Source organism: Oryzias latipes, chromosome 19 (genome assembly GCF_002234675.1).
Source record: "Oryzias latipes chromosome 19, ASM223467v1".
In the NCBI taxonomy this organism is placed as follows: Eukaryota; Metazoa; Chordata; class Actinopteri; order Beloniformes; family Adrianichthyidae; genus Oryzias; species Oryzias latipes.
This window is the reverse complement of record NC_019877.2, coordinates 10,209,748-10,236,162: the sequence shown is the minus strand read 5'-3', so window position 1 is coordinate 10,236,162 and position 26,415 is coordinate 10,209,748. Positions and strand designations below refer to the sequence as shown.

The window sequence follows — 26,415 nt, the reverse complement described above, 5'->3', positions numbered from 1 at the left end:
TTCAACCATTGTGATTCAGAGATAAATACCTGGGTGTTGAACAGCACAGCTGAAGTTTTCCAGATTCTTTGCATTTCTTGCAAGATAATCAAGCGTAAATTAAATATGTGTACAGACAAGTAAACAAAAATGAATGACTAATTCATTTATACTACAGTTTACTAAAGTTCAGTCCACTGTTGTTTTTCCTCATCAAAATAATCGTCGTTATATATATATATATATATATATATATATATATATATATATATATATATATATATATATATTAATATTAATATATAGCCGTTTTTGTCTTATAAATAAACCTACCATGTCTCAATCCAAATGGTATTTTCCAATATCGATATAATCGATATGATAATAGTAAAGGTCGCTTTGATTTATAACTTGACTCAGACGGATTGATCTACTTGGACTGTAGAATCAATTCATCGATTACCGTACTTACCCCCCCCAATAAAGACCTTTTCATTGAAATTAAGATGCATAGATTAGAAACTACATTTTAGTCACATTAATCCAAATGCAGAGTGACAGATATTCATTTATATGAACTGGAAGCTGCTGCTACTCAGCTATTTTAACTTTGCTGAGATTTTGATGTATTTAAAGGTAGGAATCATTGACCGCCCAAATGAAAAATCACCAAGAACCCAAATCAGATGTTTTGAAGATTAAATATTAAATGTAGACAACATTGACCGGAGTGAGTGTCACATCATCCATAGAAAAGAGTTTCCCTCTGGCCCCAAGTGAGTAAAGTCAATTCAGTTGCCTTTCTTTTTTTTTAAGATAAGGATGCTGCCATGTTGGAGCCAGACGCCGTCAGTAAGTAGCGATTGGTTTCTACGGCAACCACACACTCACCAATCAGGAGTGAACTTGTTGGAAGTCCATCCTCTGCCAATTGAAAGTCTGCTTGGAAGAATCTAAAATGTTCTGAATGTGAGACCACCTATTTTTGAGGGATCTGAAAGGTCAGTTTATAACTAAACTAAAGAAATAACAATGGGATAAAAGGATTCGCAAGAACATGTTTTAAAAAAGGTAGAGAAGCGAGAATGGTTATGCTGACAGAATAATAGCTTCTTTCTTTCTCTAGAGATCTATGGGATTTTGGCTTCTTGGAGCCAGCAGGTACAAATGTATGAGGAGAAAAATGGTTTAGATGGTCAATCATAATTTATTTTTATGCTAAAATGTACAGCATTTTAAATGACTGACAAAAGGAGAAAAGTCATAAATACAAGAATGTCGTTCTCTCTGATTTGTGTGCACATCCCCAGGTATTTTCCTCCTGTTCAATCCAGCGACTCTGTACAGGTACAAAGGCTACAAAAGAGCAATATTAACAAAAACACAAATACAAGTTGCGTTTTACATGCAATCCATTAGCTTAGTTTGGTCTATTCACAGGCTCTATTCTTCTACACTTCGGTAAAATATAAATTCGACATTTTATAAAGATAGAAAACAAATCTACAGATGGAATGAAAACGTAGCTTTAAAGGCATTATGTAAAATATTGACTTTGGACTAAATTTATATCTTCTTTATTGTTATTCCTTTTTATAATCATTTAGTTTCTTTAAATTCTGCCACATTTCTTGACATCCTGAAATGTTTTAGAATCAACAGGGTACAAACACTGAGATATGCTTTGTTATTATGACAGAAATCAGTCTGCTTTATTAAACAGAAAGCTGCCTCGAGGAGATCTGTTACAAAAAGACTTCAGAATTATACATACATCGCAATAAAACCTCTCAAACCAAACAGAAAACAGGACTAAGTTTACATATTTTTTTTTTTACATTATTAGATTTAACAAAATATAGTTTCATCTTTCTCCCCGTGGAGGGAAAACCTAATAAAAGGCAAGATATTTTTAAAATGGCTTGCCATTAAGCACAACACTTGTACAGTACTACTCAATGCACTGTCACTAACAGAGACTGAAGCATGCTTGGTGTCACTTTACAAAATAAGTACAATAATTTAAATATGCAAAGGCAAAGAGTATAGTACAAACTAATTGTCAGCACTGTTAGACAGGTACACTGAACAGGTTCAAACAGCCACTATGTCCACTTGTAGCAGGCACATTAAATGGCTTCATCTGAGGCTGCTACACGACTGCAAGAGCACTGATAAAATCTATGTCTGAGCTCAGAACCCGACACGTCGGACACTAACACTACTTAAATATATTTTCATCGTAACGATGTAAGGCTTCCCATCTGAACGAACAAAAATACTCTTTAAAGTTTACTCGCGGAAACTTTTTGCATTCTTTCCAAGTGCTGCTGCTGGTTTTTAAGTAATAAAACGGAAAAGGAAAGACACGCACGCACACGCGCACACACACGCACAAAAAGAAAAGGCCAGATCAGTGCATCTTTAAAAAAAAAAAAAACACAGCTAAATGCACGCGAGAAGAACGAGCGTAGTCCTGCGGGGTGGGGGGTTACTGCCTGACGTAAGGCCCTTTCAGGGACTGCTTGGACATGCCCGTGTTCATGTAACCATGGTGACCAGCAGGAGGATACACCATGTTGCCATGTGGTGGAGCCTGCATGGGCTGCTGGGGGTATGGCTGTGTTCCCATCAAGCCCATCTGCATAGAGTACTGTGTTGACTGGTTCATGTAGGCATGGTTGCCATGGTAGCCGCTGTTCATCATGGGCTGGCTCATGCTGTAGCCATTCATGGCGTTCAGAGAGGGCATGTTCATGGAGTTGACATTGTAGCCCGGCGCCGGCATGATGTTCACGCTCATGTTCATGCGCGGCATGGCGGCCAGCGTCCTGGACGGGGCCTGCATGGCCACGGTCTGCGGCGGTCGGGCGTACATCTGCTGCTGGTGGTGGTGCGACAGCGGAGTGGACTTGGAGCGTGCCGACATGTGACTCTTCGATGTCATTTGGGGCTGGATCCGCTGTGAGGGCGGGATGCCCATGTTGCGCTGCAGCATCATGTGGGGGGGTGAGCTCAGATTGGGGGGGGGGGTCATGGTGGCCTGCACCTGGGGGTTAGGGACTCGATGCGGGGTCTGGGACAAAGACACAATACTGGAGTGCTGTGACGGGGTGTTTGCATAAGATGTGATGGGGTGTGAGGCGGAGTGGTTGAAAGGCAGAGAGTGAGGATGGTCGATGAAGGTGTTGGTGAACTGCTGCAGTTTGGCCAGACTCAAACCGGACGACTGAGGATAGTGGCCGCCGCCGTACTCCCCCTGGTGGTTAATCCTCTCATACAGGCTGAAGTTGGGGTTCCCAGACTCGGGGATATCTGCCAGCTGCATGGTGGTGGTGAAGTTGGTGGGTATGGCGCACTGCTGCTGGCCGTGCTGACTGTGTTGATTGTGAAGGCTATGCTGAACATGCTGATTGTGCTGGCTGAGCTGATTGTGCTGCAGGTGATGATTGTGGTGGTGGCTATGCTGGTTGTGGGGGTTTTGTTGGGCGTGCGGCGCTAGCTGATTGTGTGGACCGTGCTGATTGTGTTGGCTAAGTTGATTGTGAGGGCCATGCCTGCTTTGGGTGCTGTGTTGACTGTGCTGGCTGTTGCTGGGGGGCCTCTCCACCACCACGCAGCCCTGGGGCGACTTGACGCTGCAGTGTGGGGGCGAGCTCAGACTGTTCTGCTGAATCATCCCACAGCTGCCGGGATTAACGGCGGCCATTTGTTGGCTGACGGCGCAGCTGCTTTGGGGCAGGCCACTGGTGGGGATGCTGCCATACGAGCAGCTGTTCTGGGAAGGGCCGGCCCCGCAGATGCTACCCCCGATGGCGGAGTCGTAGCTACTGGGGTTCTCGTAGTTCTCCGCGTTACTTTCAATGCTGCCCAGATCACTGAAGCCGCTGTCCACCACCTGCTGGGAGTGATCCGACACTGACGGCACGTCCATCATGGGACTGGTCTCCATGTTGTGGAGGGACGGCACAGAGATGGCGCTGTGGTCGGGACTGATCTGAGTGTAGCCGCTCTCTAGGATGGAGACGGCAGGACTGTTAACGGAGCGCACCGACTGGCTCGGGTGGGACTGTGCAGAAGACAGAGGGCTGCTGTGGTCCGAATGGGGGCAATCGTCCAGTGAGGTGAGCTGGGGGCTTTGAGCCACGTGAGCATAGGTCTGCAGGCGCCTGCAGGGCTCCTGGCTCTCCACGCAGTCCTGGAAAATATTCTCCGCCTCGGTTTCTTGTGTCAGAGACTGAACAGCTTGGACGGTCTCTGAGTCAATCTCTGTGCAAACTGGGGGATCCTCTCTCAGGACAGGGCTGAGCGTCGACCTCACTGCAGACGGCAGAGGCGGCCGGTCTGGAGCGGAACTCGGCGTGCATTCCTCCTCTGACTCAGAGTCTGCAGGATTATCAGAGTCCACAGCTGCTATCGTAGCGACTGCCACAGCCTCAGGTGTCTGCTTTGCAGCTGTCGTTTCAGCCACTGCCTCCTGCAGGTGTTCTGCAGAAGAAGCTGGTTCCTCTGCGCTCACAACTTTAGATACATCCGGACTCGACTCAGAGCCATTGTTATCTTTTGGATTTAAAAAGGGCTGGGCACATTTTGGGGTCTCCTTTGGAAGATTTTCAAAGTCTTCCGCGCAGCTGTTGGGTCCTGCTGCCTTGCTGTGGCTTTCATCATCTGCATCCTGAAGCTCCACCTCCTCAACACTGTTGGTCTTCAGGGAGACGGCCCCCTCAGGGCTCTGATCCAAATCTTTGGCTGATGAGTCTTGCTCACGTCCACTTCCCTGTTGGTCCTCCTCAGCTGGCTCCGTGGAGTCCCCTCTTTCCACGGCTGCAGGAGAAACCGCATCGACAGAGCCAGCAGGAGAACACACCGGAGACGTCTCCAGGGACCTTTCAGGGGAGCTTAGATGTTGGGATAGATGTTGAGGAGGACTCGAGGGTGGACAGTGGACCTCCTCTTGCATCATGACTGGACTAGAAAAACCTCTCCCTTCTTTGCTGCCTTCATCTGCACTTCCAAAGTCCTGGTCTGGATCCTGTTTTGCCTCCTCGTGCTGCTGCTCTGCCTCCATTGGTGTCTCAGGAGGAGTGTAGAGGTTCAGCTTGAAGCCCATCTTTCGTTCATTCTTTAACCTCCATTTAGGAGGGCCACGCTTCACTCCTTTGGGCCAGCCCTTCTTCCGCTTCACTGGACGAGGTTTGCTTGTTCTCTTAGACAGAAGGCAATCTACGGATCAAAGGCAGAACAACAGATCTTCAGAGTCTTACCACGGAGAAACATCCTGTAAAATAAAAACGCGCTCAAATACCTTCACTCCAGAACTCGCGATTGCTCGTCAGCTTGTTTTTCTCCAGCCTTGGGCGACCTCTCCGCCGCTTCATAGGCACAGTTACAGTCTTCAGCTTTCGGGTCTCCTCCTCCTCATCGTCGTCATCTTCCATCTCGTCCCCTCTTGAGCTGCGCTTTAGCCGGGGCATGGGGTGTTCGTCGTCGGAGTTATCGAACGGCTCATTCAAGACCTCCGTGGTCTCAGAGATGGTTTCTGTCGTCACGCTGCTGTTTATCTGCTTCCTTTTACGGCCTCTCTTCTTGAGAATGGCGGTTCTCTGAAACACAGAGCAAAGAGGGGTTTATAAACGCCTCCTGCACAGCAGAGCCGCTCTTTTGGTTAGGCCACTAGGTGTAGAAACAAGCGAGAATAGAAGATATTCAGTCTGTGCAAAATGTTTAAACCACACAGAAAGACTAAATGTTTAAGCAATGGAGCTCGCTGTGCAAAACCACAAATGAGAAAGGCAGAGTAAGCAGAGACCACGGTCTAGCTTTTTTATTCTCCGCTTGTTTCCTTCCAGCTGCCTGCAACTCAGCCACTTTCTGCTGTAAAGTCCTTCACAAGGAAAATGTGAAATCAATACTGTAATGCACTAAATAAGCTCCAAAAGCCGGTGTCATTCTTTTCGGGCTTCTATGCCTCTCTTGTTGAAAAGGTCTCCTGACATGGCGCAGCCGGCAGTGTTATTATCTCCAGCACAAGGGGGCAGTGCCTTATAGACAGAACAGATGTGAGGCGCAGGGAAGAGGGCGGTAAATTAACCATGACCACTGACAATGGTACAAGGTTTAGCCTGCACAGGCTCAACACCGGCAGTGAAAACACAATCTATTATCTGCTGCTGCAGGCACACGGGGAGGCTGCAGATGACAGGAGGAAGCCACTGAACCCTAAACTAAATTTATGAATATTTATCAAACCTTTCCATCTCACTCAAGTAACCACTGTGCTCCTTAATGAAAGATAATATCCAAATGTCATGCAATTCCACTTTATCACAGACTACAACTGCAGACCAGTGATGCCCTGCATCTGTCACACAAACACCAAAAGGCACCTTTCTCTTGGCGGCCAGTATCGCGTGAGCTTTTTTCAGGACGGGCGGCGAGGCATCGGAGTCCTCATCGGTTTCGTCGTCGCTTACTGCCTCCGGCTGCTGGATTCGCCTGGTCCAGGTGGGAGTGGGCCGCCGCTGATAGGTCCGGAAGGGGATCTTGCAGTGGACCTTGGTGAGAGGCTGCCTGTGTCCGTGAGTCACGGTGTAGCCCTCCCTCTCCTCCTTCTCCCAGCAACTGGCCCGCTCCTTCAGCCGCTCAGCCTGGTAATTAAACAGACAAGACGCATTATCTCTGGGAAAGGAGCACGCAGGGATGGAATATCTGAGCAACGAGGCTAATGGGAAAACAAGTGATTCGAATTAACATCATGACAAATGAATCAATACACGTTTTTCCACTTAATATGAGCAGCTCCTTGATTGGATGTCTGCAGGTCGTGATGGAAACATTTCTGTTAAGCAACCATTAAAAGATTGCTTTTCATGGAATATTCAGTACTATCAATTATGTGGTGACACAGAGATTGCCTTTCCATTACTGGCCTTATTTTACCCCCTTAAAGACCCACTCCGATGAAAATGGAACTTTTCTCATAATGGAGGACTTGTATAAAGGAAAATTAAGATAAAAATTGCATTTCTGATGATTTCTTTATCCAAATTCTTCTCAATTTGGATAAAGCAGAGGGAAAAAAATCCAGTCTGAAAAAGATCGTAACTGTGTCGCAGAATATCCACTGGGCAAGCCCCAAGCTCCTCGCTTCACTTCATTCTGATGCATCCACTTGTAGACAAACAGATCCATGTACGTCTTTGTTTTCCTCATCCGAGCTGGTATCCGGTTCAAAACTGTACAGCTGGAACGTTCCGATATTGCTAGCTACTTTTTATTTCTGCACCGGTAATGTTAGGTTGGGGGCTGTAAGCTAGAGGGAGAGCGTGTAAAACGAGGGATGATGGGAAATGAAGGCATAGACTCCTTGTCAAAACTCAGGGGTAAAATTCTAATTAACTACTGCCACTTTGCAGAAACTATCTCCTAGAAAACGACACAGGTTTTTTAAATTTTGGCTAAAAACAACAAACTCCGAATTAAAAGAACACTGGGAACGCTTTTAGAATAGAAAAGATGATCAGAGTGGGACTTTGACCAAAATGAAACCGTTTTAGTTTCGCTTTTTTGTTCCTTCTGAGGGAAACGAAGCGCGTTCAAACACTCTGTTGTGCTTTCCTGTGACTGAACCAGTACTGTCCGTTTAACACATTCATTTCAACATGGATCTGCAGCAGCAACATAAATGGATAAACACACACAGCGGCTACGAGTTAATGGGACAATTAACCAGCTGTTTGGATGATTCAAGCAGATAACAAAGCGCTCCTCAATCTCCCTCTCTGTTGTTTTATTACAATACTTGACTGCACAACCAAGGCCTTTTCTTTCATTTGTGTTGGGATAGATGTGTAAATGATTTCCAATCTTTTTTGGGGGTGATATATAAAAGACATATTTCAACTGCTTCCATCCACCTTTGTTTTGTATTCCATCCCCTCCTTTTTGAGAGAATATTGGTGAGAAAACTGCGATAGCGCTTTCACAGTCGATGAGAGTGATCAAATGTATCAGATGCCTGAAAATGGCTAAATAAACATCATTTTAGGAGAGCATGAACAGAAAAAAAACCCAAACGTGGTTCTGGAACAAAAAAACCTACATCCATCTCCACCTCCCTCTCCTCCTCAGACAGGACGGGGTTGAGAGTGGAGGAAGGAGTCCACCGTAAGGCCTTTGGATCCACTTCTCTCTGGCGTGGGCAGGCTCTCAGCCTCTCCATGTGCTCCTGGATCAGTCGCTCTCTTCTGACTAACACAGTCCTATGACACACAGATTCAAACATTTTAAAAAAGCATGAATTAACGGCACAGAGGTAAAGTGCCGCGTGGTTAAATACAGACACGACGACGAGCTCTTTGGGACCGCAGGTGCCAAGTATCCTTTGGGGTTCTTAACCTGACTTACTTCTGTCAATATTCAGCTGCAATAATGGATATGCTGTTAAAAATACTTGCTGACCTGGTTAAGTCAGACGGCGTGCAGCAGCAGAAGCGCGGGCTAAAGGAGACTGAGGCTCGGAAACTGACCTGCCATCTCGTCTGTCAATCATGCCGAGCTGCTGGAGAGTGGCGGCGATGTCGTGCGGACACATCCCAGTGGCTCTGCTTATTCCTTTAATACTGATGTGTTTATCTGGGGGCATATAAAGGTGCTCCAGTATGACACTTCTCCAATATGCCAGGTAGGATAAGCGACCCAGATCTGACAGCGGCTTCTCCGGGGAGCCAACTTGTCCTTCTTGCCTGGTGAGGAGGTAACCTAAAAAGACACGGTTCAAACACAAACAAAAAAGACTTTTTACAGGCTGCTTCTGCATCATATTTAGCTTTGAAGCTAAAATTAGAGATTTTTATGGCACAATGAAACACATGGATAGCTGAGAAAACTGTAAACCAAGGGTAGCAAAGGTTGTCGGAGTAGAAGGAAGCATCTGGACGGCAGTGCTGCACTTAAATAGAGATATAAAAAACGAGGGGAAATTAACCTAAGTACAAATATATGAATGAGAGCCTAATTAATTTGATGAGCGTCCTGTCATGGGTCATCCTTTACCAGCAGAAAAACCAATGAATCCCATTGAATGTGCACCCAACACTCAACCAAACATCTAATGGGATGATTTTAAGAAATGAAGCTTCGCTAACAAACAATAACAAAGTGAAAGCACATTTTTGATAGATTGAAACAAAAGCATGAATGTCATACGTGTAATTATGACTTCAAAGAAGCGTTTTCCCACCTGCGTTCTCTGAGAAAACAGCTGTGAAGCTCAAACAAGCACAGCAGAAACTCTTTAATCTAAATAACTTCCAGCTCCAGAGCTACATTTTCCAATAAAGCCTTCAAAGGGCTCCAAACTCAGCCGTGCTTGTTCCCCCTTTATCCCTGCCTTTGTTATCAGCGCACTCTCAATATCACAGATGCTCTTGCATCTCTGTGTCTCAATGGCTCCCAAAGTGAACAGGAAATCAAATGCTCCATTACTGCCTCCCCGCGCTCCCGCGTCTCAGAGACAACTTTAGAAAATAATAAAAGTGTCTATAATGACTAAAAACCGCCTGCCTAAACACAGAAATCCACTCAAGGCAGCAACTGTTTTCTCAAGTGGACCGCAAACCATAAATACTGCATGTGCTGCATTTACTGCACGTAGGAGCAGCGTATACTCCTCATTAGAGGTCAGGGGGAGAAAATGGGGGGATTTTGAGCTCTTAGGGCGACCCTGAAAGCCATCAAATAATTCTAAGCTGCCAGAGCGCCGTTTCTCACCTTTAATCACCTGTGATTGCTTAAGAACTGTACATGAATGCTCCTGATTGGGCCCTTTCAAAGCCTTAACGAAATAACAGCACCTTGCCACGAGCTACAAATCCACCGTTTAATTTGAAATTGTTTGTGAAGACCGATGGAGGAAGAAGAAAAAGAAAAGATTTTAGAGCTATAAAAGGCAATAAAGAACTTACTGAAATCAATAAGGAACCTTCCAAATCCTTGCCTTTGGTACTGAGGCATGATCATTATGCAGGAGACATTGTACTTCTGCTGGCAAAGCTTTTCCTGAGGGAAGGAGAAACAGATCAAGTATGTCAGAGCTCTGCTGAAACTGGCAATTTACTGCACCTGCCATTGTCCTTGTTTTAAGCTGTGCATAAACACACTAAGGACTTTCCCTTTAGAAGTATTTATGTAAAATCACATGATAAACTATCTGCTTTGTGGACAATTTGAATATTTTGACATTTGCATCCAAAGGAAAAAAAACTTCTCAAATTAAAAGATTTTGTGATGTTTCTTGAGTTTTTTTATGAACAAAAACAAATACAAATGTTGCAAATACATCTTCTGTATTAGTATAATTGCTCAAAATAACGAGTGGTGTTTATCATTTCCCATCAAATCCGTACCTTAGAGAAGTAGCCCACAAGATGACAGCCTTTCTCATCGTTCTTTGTAAGTATGTAGAAGAGGAAAGGCTCCACATCATAATACAAGGTTTTGTGATCCAGGAAAAGCTTGGCTAACAGGCAGAGGTTTTGGCAGAATAGTTTGCTGACATTTCCATCAACCTAGACACGGAATAAAAAGAGCAAGGGGACACTGTTCAAACAGTTCCCATTTTCCCCTCCTTCTCCTTCTCCTCCTCCTCCTCCCACAGCCCCATTCAGTGGTGAAAGCTCATGCAGCATACAGTTATTGCTTTATTGCTGTAAAGGAAAGCTGACCTCAAATACGGAAAGGTTGTCCTTTCTGTAGATTTCATTGGCTGGTGGATGGAACCAGCCGCACTTCTTTGTGTGCCTCTGGAGAATGTTTTTGCTTCTCATGTACTTCAGGCAGAACTCGCACAGATAAAGCTTTTGTAATCTGGAGGAGACAAAACACCGGGTTATGGCTTCTTTATCCCTTCAATGTGAGGCCTTATCATAGTAACTAGAGATCAATGCAGCTGCAGGAAGAAGAGAAGAGACATGTTTGTTGGACAGGAACCCTACTTTGAATATTCAGGGGGGTACGGTGAGGAGTACCACGTCTGGATCTCATAACTCCCGAACTCAATGACAGACGGGCATCGACTCGAATCCGTGCACGTCAGTGATCCCGTTTTCTGTGGAAAGACGTTGAAAATGAAGTTTACGCAGAGATGTGATTTAGCACAAATGCACTTTGTGGGTCCCAAGTATCCTGGGAAAATACACTAAATCTACCTTTAATCCTTTTTAAAATAATAGTCTGTGAGAGGAATGCTGAAAAGTTTTTCATTTCATCTACTAAATTATTTCCAACATCTCTGTAATGGTTTGAACCAAAATGAAAAAATGTCTGGATTTTGTTGCTGTTTAAAAAAATAGCAGGTTGGATCTGTCTAGATCTGTCTAGAAGGCCAAACAAGAAACCAAACAAACAGATGTTGACTCAAATAATTTGTCTGCATGTGTTACCATAAGAGATGTTAAACGACAAACACTGCAGGAAGGGAATTGATGAGGTAAAATACACAATTTGAAGCTGCATGAGCAAACCGTTCTTTAAACATTGGTTTGAACGTCAACCTATCAGTGACTTCGTTTTGGTTTGAGACGTGTTGACGTGATCAGCGAGTGGAGTCCAAATCCATCATGCAGAGAATCCGATCGCTCTCCTCCTGAATTTAGATATTTTTCTTATTTACATTGAGAGAATAATAAAAAGGTCCTCTAATTTTAAATCCCATTTTTATGTTTCCCTCCTCGAACTAAATGTGGGACAGCAAGTTGTCAAACTGGGTCAGTAGCGCTGAAAGCAGCCGTCATTCAGACGCAGCTCCTGCAGTAGATGGTGAACCTCACCGTATTGGGAGAATCTCTCTCATGACCCCAGACATGTGAACCTATGCTTTTGTAAAACTCTTCTAAATACATAAACCTGTACTCTCAGCATCCTCTGTGTTCTCCATATCTTTGATCACAGTCAGATTTTTGTTTTGATTCTATAATACTGGAATTATTTTTCAACTTTGAGAGTTTTAACATAAGAGAAAAGTGTGAGAATGTTAATGTCTATCTGAGAAAAGCATGTGTGTAGTGAAGGGTTTACAACCTAGAAACATTGCTAAATTTCACCTACAGTGGGTTACTTTTAGAACGTAAAGCCCACAATAAACGAGGGAACACAGTACAGGAATCCAGTCAGTGCCTCCATGTAGCCATGAGGCTGAAAACCTTTCTCACACGTGCCAGAAAGTTTATGAAGACATTTTGGGACAAGTATCCAAAATCTGGGAGTTTGACATACATTTAAAGAGAGTCGGTGGATTTGACGCTTGAATCATGTTTGGTGTGAACGCAACATTAAAAAATACCAACTGAAATCAGATAAATCTTAAAGGCGAACAATACATCCGATTTTTGCTTTTATAATCAAGAAAAAAGTTAAACTGAAACAAAAACGAATGCTTTGTGCACTCAATGACTTGAGCATGAACAAATGTCTTGAGAATCCCAGATTGTATCTGTTTCTTCGTGACTCCTGACCTGAGCTGCGAGTTCCTGCACTCGTGCGAAGGTTTCCGCATCCTCTTCAGTGACGTGGTCACCGGACATGGCCACATAGTGGGCTTGGACTCTCTGCTTGGCGTGCAGCACAGCACTGTGATCCGCTACAGGCACAGGAACACACTGTTGTCAATCCATCAGGCGACATATCAACAGCAGGCTGTTGGAAACAGCTGAATAACCTCATAAATGAATTCTATGCAAATGTGCTTATACTGTGAGAACTGCTCCTGAGTCTGGGTCTCTGAGGAATTTCATAATGTATCATCTTTGCATGTTTATATGAAAATCCCTAATGTAATGAAGTGAAACTAAATCACTATAATTGCGTAACCGCTTTCATGTGCTTAGTCATCCACCAAGAGAGTTTCCCATAAATTAAGCAGCAGATGCAGTGAAGGGAACAAGTAAAAAGGAAACTGATGTTGGAATGCATTCAGGAATTTCATGATAGACATCAATATCCAGAGCTCAAAAAAAGAAAAAAGTGAAAGTGATATGTTATTGGTGCATTACAGATACGTGGTGTGCGACCTTGTTTAAAGCTGCTGGAAAGATGAAAGCCGTCTAAAGTGCAGCGGTGAAATGTGAGGGTTAGTGCACTTATGGGTGTAATCAGCATGTCAGCTCTGAGTCAACTTGTGTGGGTGAATCACTGCGTCTAATGAACTCTGGAAGTGGGGTTGACAGGAGACAGTGATTTCAGGGGTGAGGGGTGGGATGAAGAAGAGCACGGCGTGGCTACGGTTTCTAGGATGCGTAAATCACGATGCGCAGACTTGGGCAGAGGGTCAAGGACAGAGCAAGGAGCAACATGAGGAAGTTAGTGGGCCATGCACAATGACAAAAAGCCAACGGGCGAGAGGATGGAAGCCACGGAAACTTCGCAGCCAAGTCAAAACGCAACGAAATTGTTAATAAAGTAAAAAATAAAAATAAAAAAAGGAAGAGGATTAGTAATCTGTTAGAATGTTGAGAGTAATGCTCTCACAAAAGAATATATATAGAGATTAGCTGTTGGGGGGGGGGAAGCGAGATTCAAGCTAAGAAAAAAGCAGCTTAAAGGTGAGGAGACGCAGTTCTTGACTGAAATTTTTAACCTTGCTTACCATGAATATTCTCAGGCTTAATTCTTCCGTCTGAGTCTCCCTTTCCTGGCGAGGGGGCTCCCTTCTGAGGGCTCACTTTATACCTGAGCCTGCCTAGCGTCCTGTGCTTTTTAAGGAAAGGGTTACGTTTGAAATGACCGAGCATCTTAAAAGCGTGTCCTCTGGGTCGGCCGGGCCCGGCAGACGTAGAGTGTAACCTACTTTTGCTAAACTCGCCTTTTCCAAGGCACTGGGACCCTGTTTTGGAGAAATCCTGCTTAAGGGGCATGCGCTTAGGCGGCGCGTAGCAAGGTGGTCTCTTTTTCCGCGACTGTCCCTGAGTGGTATAAATGTGAGAAAGTCCATCAAAAAGTCCCTTCAGTTGGCTGCTACTGCAGAGACTGCTCAGGGAGGGAACACTAGACTGGCTGGAAGAGCTCTGAGGCGAGTTAGCAGAGGTGGAGCTGCTGGACACCTGTAAGGGGGGGCTAGGTCCTGGTAAAGTGGAAGCGGGAGGAAGTGCAGAGGATGAAGGGGTTATTTTTTGAGCGGCATCAGCAGCGAAGGCAAACGGCTCTGGAGGCTTGGCCGGCTCGGGCGGACCCTCGTCCCTACAGTACAACAGGCTGGGCGACTCTACGGCTAAAGCTCGCGAGCGACGGCCCACTGGGGAAGGAGTGAAGAATTTGGAAAGCCCGTCAATAAGCCCTTTGGTTTTCTTGTTAATAGTGAGTGTGGCTGGAGTGGAGGTGGGCGTGTGGGAGGTGGGGGTGGTGGTGGGAGGGGAGGTGGAGGTGGTGAATTGGGAGGCGTTGACCACACAACAAGGCTCTGCAACAGCCAATCTGTCTCTGGCGTCCTTCACAGATGCAGCATGACCAGATGAAGGTGAGGAACAGACGGTAATCTTTTGACCCCTACCAGGTGACCCCCTTCCTCCAAGTGCTACCATGGAGCCATCAACACTGGTTACACACCTGTGGGAGGAGGAAAAAAATGTATTTTTAGGTAAACAGTGTCAAGGTTTGTACGTTTTGAAGCCTTTTGCATCCACCGGTACTGAGACAGATCACATGAGGTTTGATTTATCGTAACTAAAGCTACGTAAACACCATGAAAAGAATTTCATTGGGAGTGGTCACTTGAACGCGGCGGCATTGTCGAGGGTGGTGTGAATGTGGCTCGACAGTGCAGAAAAATAAAAAAATGCTGCAAAATAAATCTTAAAATTCAAATTTAAATTTATTTATGGAGCGCTTTTCATGCTACAGAGCATGTCAAAGTGCTTCCCAGAAATAAGAATAAGATAACAAATATAGTAGTTAAAATAATAAACATAGTAAAAATAATACGAATAATAATACAAATAAATTAATTAAAAAATACACATAACCCAACACATACACATCCCACCATTACAATCAAAACAGATCTAATTGGTTGTTAAAATTTTATCAAATCAAAAACTATGTAAAAGCTTTACTAAAAAGAAGTTTTATGTTTTTTCTTAAAAACCTCCACAGTGGCTGAAGCCCTCACGTCCTCAGGCAGGCGAGGCCCACACTGCTGAAATGAGGCCTCGCCGTGGGTCTTAGTTCTGACCTTTGGGACCACCAGCAGACCTGCACCTGTGGACCTGAGGGCTCTAGGAGGGTCATAAACTAAAAGTAAATCTGATAAAAATGAGGGTCAAGTTTCATTTAGACTTTTATAAACGAATAAAAGAACCTTAACATCGATCCTTAAGCTGACTGGAAGCCAGTGCAAAGATTCAAAATTGGTCATTCTTTCTGGTTCTAGTTAAAAGGATTTAAGAAATGTAGGTAGATGGAAGCAGGTGAGTTCTCCACTCACATTCTTTGTTTGAGCTTATTTCTGGGCCTTCCCATTGGCTTTGCATATCGACGTTTGATCTGATCGGCCTTCTTGTGCAGTAGTTTCTTCTCGTTCTCCTTGGGCCTGCAGACTTGGCAGATCCAGGTTCCTGGAGAGTGTCCAAGGGGGGAGGGGATGAAAAAAAAAGCGTTTGGGAGGGTTCATCAATTCGGAAGATGGAGAATTCATTTATTCAAAACATTTTCTTTGACTTAAAGTGCTGGTAGGAATCCCGCCAGCTCACAATGACAATCAATTACTCAGCACAAAGCTAAAATCCATAAGGAAAACACAGGGTCACTTCACTACCCAAAGAAATAGACTTCATGTCAGCTTATTGAGCTAACTATGTGACTGGTATGAATTGCCTGCCAAGTATCTTATGTGCGCCACCATTAAAACCTCAATGTGGGGTCAGGACTGTACAGATAGCAAATGTCCCTGAGGATGGCGGTATAATGTGATGTGCATGCAAAGCTCTAACAAGTCCCTGCTTCTCTGTGTGCCGAGTGACAGCCTCCAACAGCCTGTGAAGAAAAGGCTTTGAATTGACAGCAGAAAGGGGGAAACAGAGAAGGCAGACAGTGTAAACACCTTACCTTTTGGCATTCTTGAAAGCGGTGGATCGCAGCACTCCATGTGAAAGCCCCGATCACATGAATCGCAGAACAGCATCTCCTCCTGGAAAGGGAGCAGTGGGCATGTTTGCCAGATGTCCCAGTTGCATTGCATGTAACACCCGCTTGTCATTTAAAGTCTTTTTGCAGGAATAATCTCGATTGTGCTCGAGAGGCTTTACAAATCTCCGCAAATCCTCAGGGGGGGTGGGCGGGATGAGATCTACCTTCCGAGCCAAAACGACACTATGGGATGTACTCACTGCGTTTTTGCCCTGGATCCGGCAGGAGCTGCAAGTTTTGCATTCGATGCACTGCCATCGTAGTTTTTTCACGTTTGAGGTCAAGTCAGGGGAAAACTTCAGACATGATGGATGCCCTTCAGAAGCAATAAAAGATACAAACACACACAGGCCTTGCTTATACTGAGTCGACTGAGTAAACAAGCTCTAGATAATGCTTCCCATCTATTTGCACGGCAAAGTTAAATATTAACGTGTTACAGCATGAAAAACAAAGGCGGGCCTGTGTGTCCACAACCTCCCCCCTCCCGTTCCACAACTTGTGTCTAAAAACAGTATGATCAAACATCTGAGCCGCTAATTACAGATAATTTGATCTTAATGAGGCAGAAACAGTAGCAGCACTCTTTCTAATGGAAGCCGATCCATGAAAATCATGTAAAAGCTTGCCTTCCCCCTCACCCGGCTCCCTCTCATGGTTGTAAAACAGCTGTTTTACAGTGAGAGCACAATTTGTGTACACTACAAGTGGTTAATGAAAACCACCTCTGCACTACTTAGTCAAATTTGAGCTATAAAAATGTCACCGGGAGAACAATTCCTTATGGCATTTAAAATAATTGTTCAAATATAAATGGCTCCTCGGTAGAGGTGTGTTGTTTTATATAAATATATATATATATATTTTATGGGCAGGTCTGCCCAGAACAAAAAGAACACAGAGGCAAATGCCAACAATCTAAAGAGAGGAAAAGCTTGATCTTTGCACGCCTGGAACTTCTCTCTTCCAGAATATGAAATAAGTGAAAATGACTTCCAGATTCTAACAGCTCCTTAGTGCATTTGTCCCTCTAAAGGTTGCAGCCACACAGTCAGATTGCTCCTATGATCCTTTCTTTACATAAGTTTAAGAAACTGAGGATTATCCACAGCATCAGTAACAAGTTTGAATAGAGTCTGTGTTTTGGCTTTAACAAATATGCAAGTAATTATGTTTTTTAGTCATGTGACAGTTATCGTTTATAGAAAAAGCAATAAATAATTCAGAACAGTAGAATTAAAGTCCATGTGCAGACAATAATTAGGTCATGTCTGTACACAAAGGTTGGCGATGCGGCAGCCATCATCTGACTCGATCCATTACAGCCTAAAGAGCACACTAAACATGAGAACAAACAGCCTGTCAACAGCCTCAAAACGGTTTACTCAGGTAGGAGGGCTGTGTGCCCAGTACTGACAAAAGAGGCTCTCTTTGCTTCCCAGAGCCTAAGTGTTTGTCTATTAGGACACATTTCATTACATTATAAATACCTTTAAGGATTATAATAAAGAATTTCAACTGGAGTCATAATAAATTGACTATAATAGAAGATCTAGTGGAAAAGTCTGTGCAGAAATAACAGTTACATTTTAATAAAGTTAAGGGGGGAAAAAGGTTTTTTTTTCTCTTTTGTAAAGAATAAAATCCTCCTTTTTGACATGATCAGTTTTTATGGTAGGTTTTGCATGAGGAGAGCCTCCATCCAGAGTGATGCTACTTACCACTGCTTCCACAGTCTGCACAGGACAGCAGTTCCTCTGCTCGCTTGTCTCGATTGGACTCCTTTGTTCCGAGACAGAAACTGCATATTGGGATGGGGTCGACCCGGAGCTGAGTGGGAAGGCAGACATTAAAGAGCATTAATGTAAAGCCGTTTCTTAGACGTCTCACTTTTCCTGGCACTTCTAAAGTCACTGGAGTATAGTGTCCCTGGTTTGGGGCACAAAAAGATAAAACTAGTTTGAGGATTTAATGAAGAGGCTGCAAATATATCAACTGGAAGTAGAAGCTCGGAGAATAAAAAGAAAAGGAAAAAAAGAGCTGAGTCTTCACAGACTAGAAATGAATAATAAATTAATCTCATCCTCAGAGATATGCTGCGTTTGAGATCCACCTCCTTTATCCGCTCCATCTGAATGTGTAAGTGATCTTGGGTAATCGTAGTTTAAGGGCTTAATCCAATTCTTAAAGCTTGCACTCCAGCATGAAAGGATTAACTAGCATGTAATCAAATTACCTCAATAATATAACATACACTCATTGTTGCTGCCATGATCCACTGTAAATGTTGTGGACAAACACTCATTTAAGGGCTTATGGACCAGTTCAGAGGTTTAGGAGGACTCCCACATAGACCAGGGGGTGGAGGGGGCAGAGCCAAGCCATAGCTTTATACAGTTACCAGTAAAGACTGATCTCAGGGGGACGCTTTTACTTCCTATTGTTGACTTTACATGCGGTATCCCTTTCAAAAGCCCCAGGGAGTGCAAGAAGAGCAGGCTGGTGAAAGTTCTGAACAGAAAAACAACACTTGACTGGGTGTGACCATAAATAACCCACCTCCTCATTAGTTTACACACTCGGGCCCTCCCAGTTGACTGCAGCCTTAAACTGTACTCCAGGGATGGGCATAATTAGTTCCTGTTTTCTGTGACGCAGGTCACCAACCAAATTTGCATCTTCCAAATCACCATTGGTGTTGACCTGCAGATGGCCTTTTGCTGAAATCAGGAGAGATCTTTCATTCTCCCCTTTTTTTTTCCTCCTCTCATTTGTCGACAAACACAAGGCACGAGTGCACTTTCAATCTGTCCCAACATCCAAATGAACCCCAAGGGGGGGTGCTGAAGTGATGCAGCAGCAATTTGGTCATTGTTCCTGGTTGTTTTAATTAGTCGTGCGGGTGAGAGGAGGTGGTTTGCTGCCACATCCAGGATTACTTCATTTCCCAATCTGCCAGGTCAATATTTGAATGTGTCTTTGAGTTGGAGTCATTACAAAGCTAAAGTCCCAAATGTGGCCGGAAAGAAATCCGAACCAGCCTAATGTTGTGGATTATATTAATAAAAATAAAAAATATATACATTCACATCGCCCGTTCAAGCAATCACTTTCAATAAAAGTCTATGTAAGCTCAAGTAAATGCGCATTTCGGACTTCTACCAACTCTCGTGTTCATGTGTACCTACTAGGCCTGCACAATGTACCGCAAATTTATTGTTATCGCGAAATCCAGCTCTGCAATATGCATATCGCAAAAGACGGCAAATATCGCAATAAATCGTAAGCCTTAAATGTGCTAAAAGAATCTTATGTCAGCTTGAACCATTTAACGAATCAAATAAATCCCTTTATGCATTTGACCAATCGGATGGAGGCCTATTATGTTAGATGTTTGTCACCTATGTCGACGAGTGACATTTGGAGTATAATTTTTAAACTGTTGCAATGTAATGGGAATGGTTATTTGGTTATTTTGCTATTTGTTTACATATCGCAAATTATATCATGATCGCAATTTTAATCTCTAATATCGCATATCGCGAGTTTTCCTCATATCGTGCAGCCCTAGTACCTACGCACATTTTTTAGCCCATTTTCGCGCTCTACATACAGCGTGGCCACTGAACGGACACTGAAAGTTAAACCAGGTCCAATTTTAACCAATCAGGAACTTGGATTTGGTAGTGAAGAATGGATGGCGTCCCTTTTGATAAACAGAAGTGCCAACCGTATGAAGATTGATCATGGAAGAGACGTTTATAATAATGGTTTGTGCCCAGATGGAACATTACGACTCCAAGTCTTTCATTTATTGGAACAGAGCTCAGAAAGGAAGAGCCTGAAGAAAGGGTCACGAAATTTACACCGCTTTGACATTTTGCACCAAGCCTCTTCCAACAGTAGGTGGCGGACATGAGCTAGTAAACAGGAGAAAAACAGAAAGATAAGGAAGCCCCTCCCTGCTAGTCCAGTGTGAGTACCACGCGCTAAATGCGTGTTCAAAAATGTGCCATTAGTGAATTTTTGAACGAGCTTCATATTTTTGGTGTGTTCGTAGCTCAAAAGCTGACTGAAGACATTCGGGCTGCACGCGCCTAGAATCAAATTTTTGTCATTCTCTATACAGTTTTGTGATTTTTTTTTTTACCCTAAATATAAGGTTTTAACATTTTATGGTGGTCTATCTGCAAAGAAAGTATAAATGTCTGTTAGTTGAGGGATCGTTAAAGGTCAAACGGCGCAAGCCTGATTCCTTGACAGCAGATTTCTGTTATCACACTTTAGTGCGTTTGAGCTGATAGCCTCTGCTATTACTGGAAAGCTTTCACTTCCAGTCAAGATGCTAAACAAACAGACGCGCATCAACAAGTCTGGAAATATTTACCTTTTGATCATATATGCTGGTGATGAATGGAGAACTTTTGAAAGCTCTCAGTAGAAGTTATCTACAACTTCCCCCAGTGATGGAAGTGTTTTTTTTTCTTCTAAAGAACGCATCTTAATGCGGTTTCCCAACACACTGTCTGCAGTCAGAGCAATGAAGTCTGTTCCTGGAAGTGGATTAATTTCCATTAGGAATATTTTTAGGTCTGGTGATAAAAATCAATACCAATTTAGAATCGGTGCGAGGCCAAAAAAGAAACGAGAAAAACAGCGAGACAAACGGCGGCTGAAGAGATGCTGATGATTTACTTGGGGATTCTAAATTAAGTACATTACAGGAAATTATGCTGCTTCAAAAGAGCAGGCTGTCCTGAGTGAGGGGGTGGGGTCCTATTAGAACATTGCTGGTAGAAAGAGAGCAAGCTGAAGTGGTTGCATAACACAGCAGGGGGGGAAAAAAAAAAAAAAAAAACCTCCCATTCCTCGCTTTTGTTCCTGCCAGAGTCTTTTCAAAATCTAATAAACTCTAAACCAAGACTGCTCTTCTTTGCCTTTAAACCTCAAAGTATCTCTTATTCTCAGCACACACACTATTTTGGTGCCTTCACAACTAAACGTCCTTTGAAGTCAATGTTAAACCTGAAGTGTTTGGAGGGGGTGATGTCATCAGGCTGGGAGCAATAGGTTGAAATGTTCCAAATGGAAAACAGCGCGCCTTTCCTCAACTATGAGAGTCAGTGGAGGACGCTATGTCTCTAAACAGTTCTCGGTTTCACTTTTGGCCTGACCACAGATGCAGTCACAGTTGTGGGTGCTGTATCAAGGTGTCGCTTCCTGATTATTCACTGTGAAACTGCTGAAGAGCAGGGCCACATTGATGCAGCTGCAGAACTGATGCATAACACCTTAAAAAAAATTACTCAAAGTTGTTTTTTTTTAAGTTTTTAAAGCAGTTTGCACCAACATTTTTTTTTTTTTTAAATCAAACACCATTTGGTGCTAAGCATGATGGAAAAGTATGAGTCAGCGGTGCAGAGACAGAGAAACAATTGAACCTGTGAGTTTGTTTACATGGTTCCATTTCCTCTCCGGGGCGGCTCGACTTGCACAAGGGTCAGGACCTGAACTCCAGTCTGAGAATAATCTGCCTTCCCTTTTCACAATTGCACAAGTTTCCAATAAAATATTCAGATTCTCCTCGCAGATGCTATAGAACTGGCAAGACAAGTGGCCACATCCTCTAAGGTCATTAGGCTAGAGTTACATAACCTGTGGGAAGCCTACAGCAGACTGCCTACCACACACTGTCAGCATTACTTTCAGAATATCTAAGCCCTCTTATTTTGGAGACCAATTTTGGGGAGACAGCTCCACTAGGTGATTTTTTTTAAAAACTTTATTTTGAAAGTTTAACAATCCATGTGCCCAACTAATTCGATTGAGATGTCAAGTTTCGTTCTTGTGACATGGCGTGCTTTTGTTAAACACGTCTGCTTCAAATATAGCATGAATGGGGTGAGTTTACCTGGTCTCGTTCGTGTGGGAGGAGCGTCACCAATGACAGGAGCAAGGGGGAAGCACTTGGACACCTGGAGCTCCTTCCCTCCACGCCACCATGGCTGAACTTATACCTCGGACCGTTCTTCAACAATCTGCCGTTATTGACGGACCGCTTTGCTGCCAGTCGCAACCTCTGCCGGAAAGCAGGGTTATCAACAACGTTTGACAGGTCGTCCTGATTCCTCAGATAGCGCTCGATGTTCTTTAGAGAGGAGCCGTGGGTATCATCCAGACCATCGATGGCCCTCCTAAGTATTTTATTCCAATCGATGTGGCGCAGATCGCTCGATTCCCATATAGAATCCTTTGATGGCACAGATGTGTTCGCAGGCAAAACCGATCCGAGTCTTCCCAGGTTCCCGGGGTCCTTGTAGGAGGTGCTCCCCTTATTTGTAACCTTGAGGATAGAGCCATCAAGAACGCTTAATTCCAACTGTTCAAGGATGGTCTTCTTGTCCAGTCCATGCAACGTGGCCACCGCATGGCAAATTCTTTCCTCCGAGGGCCTTTGCTTCTGCCTTTTGATTTTCTGTATTGCTTCAAGAATCCACTCCGTGTACAGAGGATTTGCAAGTTTTACCATGATTGAGCAATTCACTTCAAAAATGTGCGATCCATAAAGGTTCCCCCTTTCTGCAGGTGAAAACTGGGTACATCCACATCCTCAAGGAGGTCAAGAGGTTATGCTCCATGGAAGCATCCACACACTTGTTGTCCCGTCTCAATCCCAAGTTAACTTGAGCAAAAAGTTGTAAAAAAAAAAAAAAAAAAAAAAAAGTAAAATCCACACTGGTAGGAATCAGCTGATCAGGAACTTTATTTATTAATAAAATCCCAGATTAAATCTGAAAAAGAAGGGGGGAGGAAAGCATTTTAATCACATTAACATATGTAGCTTTTTTTTTATATATATATATTGGGTGAAAAGGCTAAGCCATAGGAATGCAGGACTTCTTAAGATGTGCCAAAACATGAGAAACAGATGGATAAAAACAGATGCAGGCGCTGTCATGGCCGCTAAAGAAACCGGAGTGACTTAATCCATAGTCTGACACCCTAATCCACACAGTAAAACAGATGTCCGATTTCAAAGAGACTATTTTTTTTTCCAAGAACGGCGAGTTTTTAAACGCCATGACAGGCAACTAGAAACTTCCACGGACTTCAAGAAAAAGTAGTGTGTTCCCGTCGACAGATACGCATTTTTTTTGTTTGTTTGTTTGCTCCGTTTAAGGTTTGTCAAACCTAGCAAGTTTAAAATTACATTCCCGAAACATTAACGTAAAAAATATTCCCTAAAAAAAGGATAAGAATTTCCAATAAAAGCCGTGAGTTTAACCGTAGTTCTTGTCCGAACGCCACTTTTGACAGCTCGACGTCCGACAAACTGCTTTTTAATGACACAAGAATAATCAACGCTCACTCCTTGACAGCTGCTGCCGGACGCCGGAGGCACGTCTGCAAAGCCCACGCAGCCGTTCAGCGACGAAAGGAACCGGCGAGAACTACGTAACAAGCCCCGGAGTTGGTGTTCCGCGGAGTTGAACCTCTAAATCACAGTGTTGCCAGCATAACTGATGTCACCTAAACAGTCGCCATTTTGTTACAATGTTGTAGTTTACATGAATCCGACATGACGCTGATTACAATCCAATGGAGTCTCATTAAACCTTACCTACACTAATGTGCCCTCCCTAGCAACTTCAATATTGGCTGTAAAGACAAGATCTGATTTCTGGTTTGATAAAGGACATGTCAATCTTTATGTATGAGCTCGGTCTAGGCGGCACGCCACTGGCTGTATGATCTGTCACTTCACTCAATTGACCCGCCTCTTAAGGTGCCCCCAAGTGATGAATCGATACCGCTCTGCCCCAAACACGGGTAAAACAGGATCCTACGGACCAAACCGAGCCAGTGGGTCGTTATTACGTGAAAAATACACGAACAGACGCAAAACACGCCAAGTGGCAACAACAGTAGATGAATAACAACGCGGAGTTTTACGCCATCAAACACCAGCCCACCTTTACTCACATTCCTCCTTGAAACAGTTGGTTACACTTGAGAGTGATTTGAATCATTTTGGACTTTAATTGGCTGTTTGTTAAATCTATCATTTGTTTCCACAAACCGATTAAAGTCGCATTTTAATTTAAAGGGGAAAGTTACAAAAAATAAAATAAACACAAGTGTTCAGTACTAAATATATTTTAAAAAATGTTCCGAAGCTTCCTCTGTTTTTCATTATTCCCCCTAAGTGGAGCTCTAATTCTCCTGGTATAACATTTAAACTGAAATTTATGAGACATTAAATGCACATTTTTCAGCCCAGGAAAAGAAGAAGAATGCGTGCGGAATTATTAACGTCCCGTGCAAATGTTGGTATGACCTCTTTATCACCATCAACTATCAAATATCAGGACAAATAGTGTGCCCTGGAGGAAAAAGAGATATCCAGCGGGGAATACAAGTTACCACCGCGGCTCTTTCATCACAGCTTCTCAATTATGTATCGCTAGTTATGACCGAGCTTCCATTTCTCAGCTTCATCTTCTTCCTCTCATTTTCCAGATTATCCGCGGAAATGCTACGCAGCCTCCATTGGAGCATTTTCTCGCGTGCGCCGAGCGCGCGCGTCAAAAAACAATAAATTAACGCCAAGTTTCGTTGCAGCGACGACATCAAAACTGAAGAAACCCGCAAAAAAATATATCCGCTGGTAGTTTTTTTTTTTTTTTTTTTACCTCTTCAAGTTTTTCCCCCCTTCGGATACTCCTCCTTATTATCACGTCGAAGAATAAACGTGAGGCGACATATCCGAGCGAATTTGCGGGATTTGGTGTCTTAGAGCGATGGCTGGAAAGCTTGCGACGAGACATGGAGAGGACCTGATAACAACTAATTGAAAGGTTAATCTACATAGCAGCCTGTGACAAAGTGGGACCCTCCCCCTTCTTCTTCTTCCACTGTAGACATCCCTACTTCAGTGTAGTGGAGCGGACCGTCGCCCCTTTAGTGCGCTCCTGCAAAGATGTTGTCAATTTCCCCCCCTAAAGCCAATCCTCACGTCCACTGATGAGCCATGAGGGACGCGTTCACACTTTAGGTTTGTAGAGGATCAGCTTCTGCAGGCTGCAGAACATTTTTACATAACATGACACAAACAGCCAATGGGCATTTTAAACTTCCTCTCATTTAAAAACCAACTCTGAAGCAAATTTTGTTTTTATATGTTCTGGTGCCATTTTTCTAATGATGCAGGACACATATGAAGAAAATTAAACTCAAAATTGCATTTCTGGTTATTTCTTTATTCAAATCTTTGTGAATCGGGAAAGATGAAAAATAGAAAAATCTTGTAGTTGTGATGTAGAAGCTACAATGGGCGGGCCACAAGCTCCCTGCTTAAGGGGCCACCTTGCCCTGACATCATCGGCCATAAGCGAATATTACACAATTTACCCTTACCCTAAACATAAATGTGGGAAAGAAAAACTTTTTTAGCGTTTGTTTTGGTTCATTAGTCTCTACGAGTCTTTTGAGAGTGATATGGGGGGCCTTCCGGTTCTGATTGCAGACAGATGATTCTGGAAATTGATGGCTGCAGCCAGGTCCTTTTGCCCTGCTCCACTCCATTCTGTTGAATCCACTTCATTAGCATTTTTGCCATTTTCGTTGCACTGGTAACGTTTGGTTCTATGGGGCTGTCAGCTAGTGGGAGAGTGCGTAAACAGATGGGTGGGTGATGGGGAGAGGGGGTGGGCCAACTGTCCCATTTTTACTGTGTTTTATTGTGTTTAACTATGAACCACTTTGTGATTTTTATCTTGAAAGGTGCTACACAAATAAAGTTTATTATTATTATAATGCACAACTCATAGCCAAATTTCTAATGAGCTACCGCTTCTCTGCAGAAACTATGTCATAGAAAACACGTTTTGTGATAATTAAAAGACGGCTGGAAACGCTTTTAAAATGGCTCAACAGATGATGGGAGTGGGACTTGTATGTGACTGACAAACACAAAAAACACACTTTTATTATTATTATTATAACTTACAAGGAATTTTTCATTTTAGGTTTTGTTGTTTGGACTTTCTCCCCCATCAAATTGACCTTTTTTTATTATGACTTAAAATGAAAAGTCACACCCCTATAATATTTAAAGATTTCCTGTTATGCATGCCTTGACCTTTTGTTTATTTACTTAAATTCATTAATTGAAATAACCCTGAAGATTAAGTAGAAAAACCACATATATTGGAGTTCCTATTTAAAACAGGTTAAATAAAAGGCACCCAGACTTGATGC

At 43.4% G+C, this 26,415-nt stretch overlaps 1 protein-coding gene across 3 annotated transcripts; it reads right to left on the bottom strand.

Moving 5' to 3' along the window:
• Window positions 1-1,166: 1,166 nt before the first annotated feature.
• kat6b (lysine acetyltransferase 6B) lies at window positions 1,167-25,283 on the bottom strand. Of its 3 annotated transcripts, none has more exons than XM_023949186.1 (17): window positions 24,849-25,283; window positions 22,067-22,946; window positions 17,877-17,985; window positions 16,356-16,471; window positions 16,075-16,156; window positions 15,455-15,584; window positions 13,622-14,577; window positions 12,492-12,616; window positions 10,974-11,086; window positions 10,704-10,845; window positions 10,386-10,547; window positions 9,945-10,038; window positions 8,508-8,739; window positions 8,081-8,240; window positions 6,366-6,626; window positions 5,285-5,582; window positions 1,167-5,202 (listed from the first exon to the last, which is right to left on the bottom strand). In XM_023949186.1, the coding sequence occupies exons 2-17, from the start codon at window positions 22,682-22,684 to the stop codon at window positions 2,471-2,473; spliced, it is 6,330 nt and encodes a 2,109-aa protein (XP_023804954.1). In that variant the 5' UTR covers window positions 22,685-22,946; window positions 24,849-25,283; the 3' UTR covers window positions 1,167-2,470. The 3 variants fall into 3 exon arrangements, with proteins under 3 accessions (XP_023804954.1, XP_023804953.1, XP_023804955.1); XM_023949185.1 differs by lacking the exon at window positions 24,849-25,283 and adding an exon at window positions 23,525-24,827; XM_023949187.1 differs by lacking the exon at window positions 24,849-25,283 and adding an exon at window positions 23,525-24,825 and having other exon boundaries at window positions 14,522-14,577.
• Between the last annotated feature and the right edge of the window lie 1,132 nt (window positions 25,284-26,415).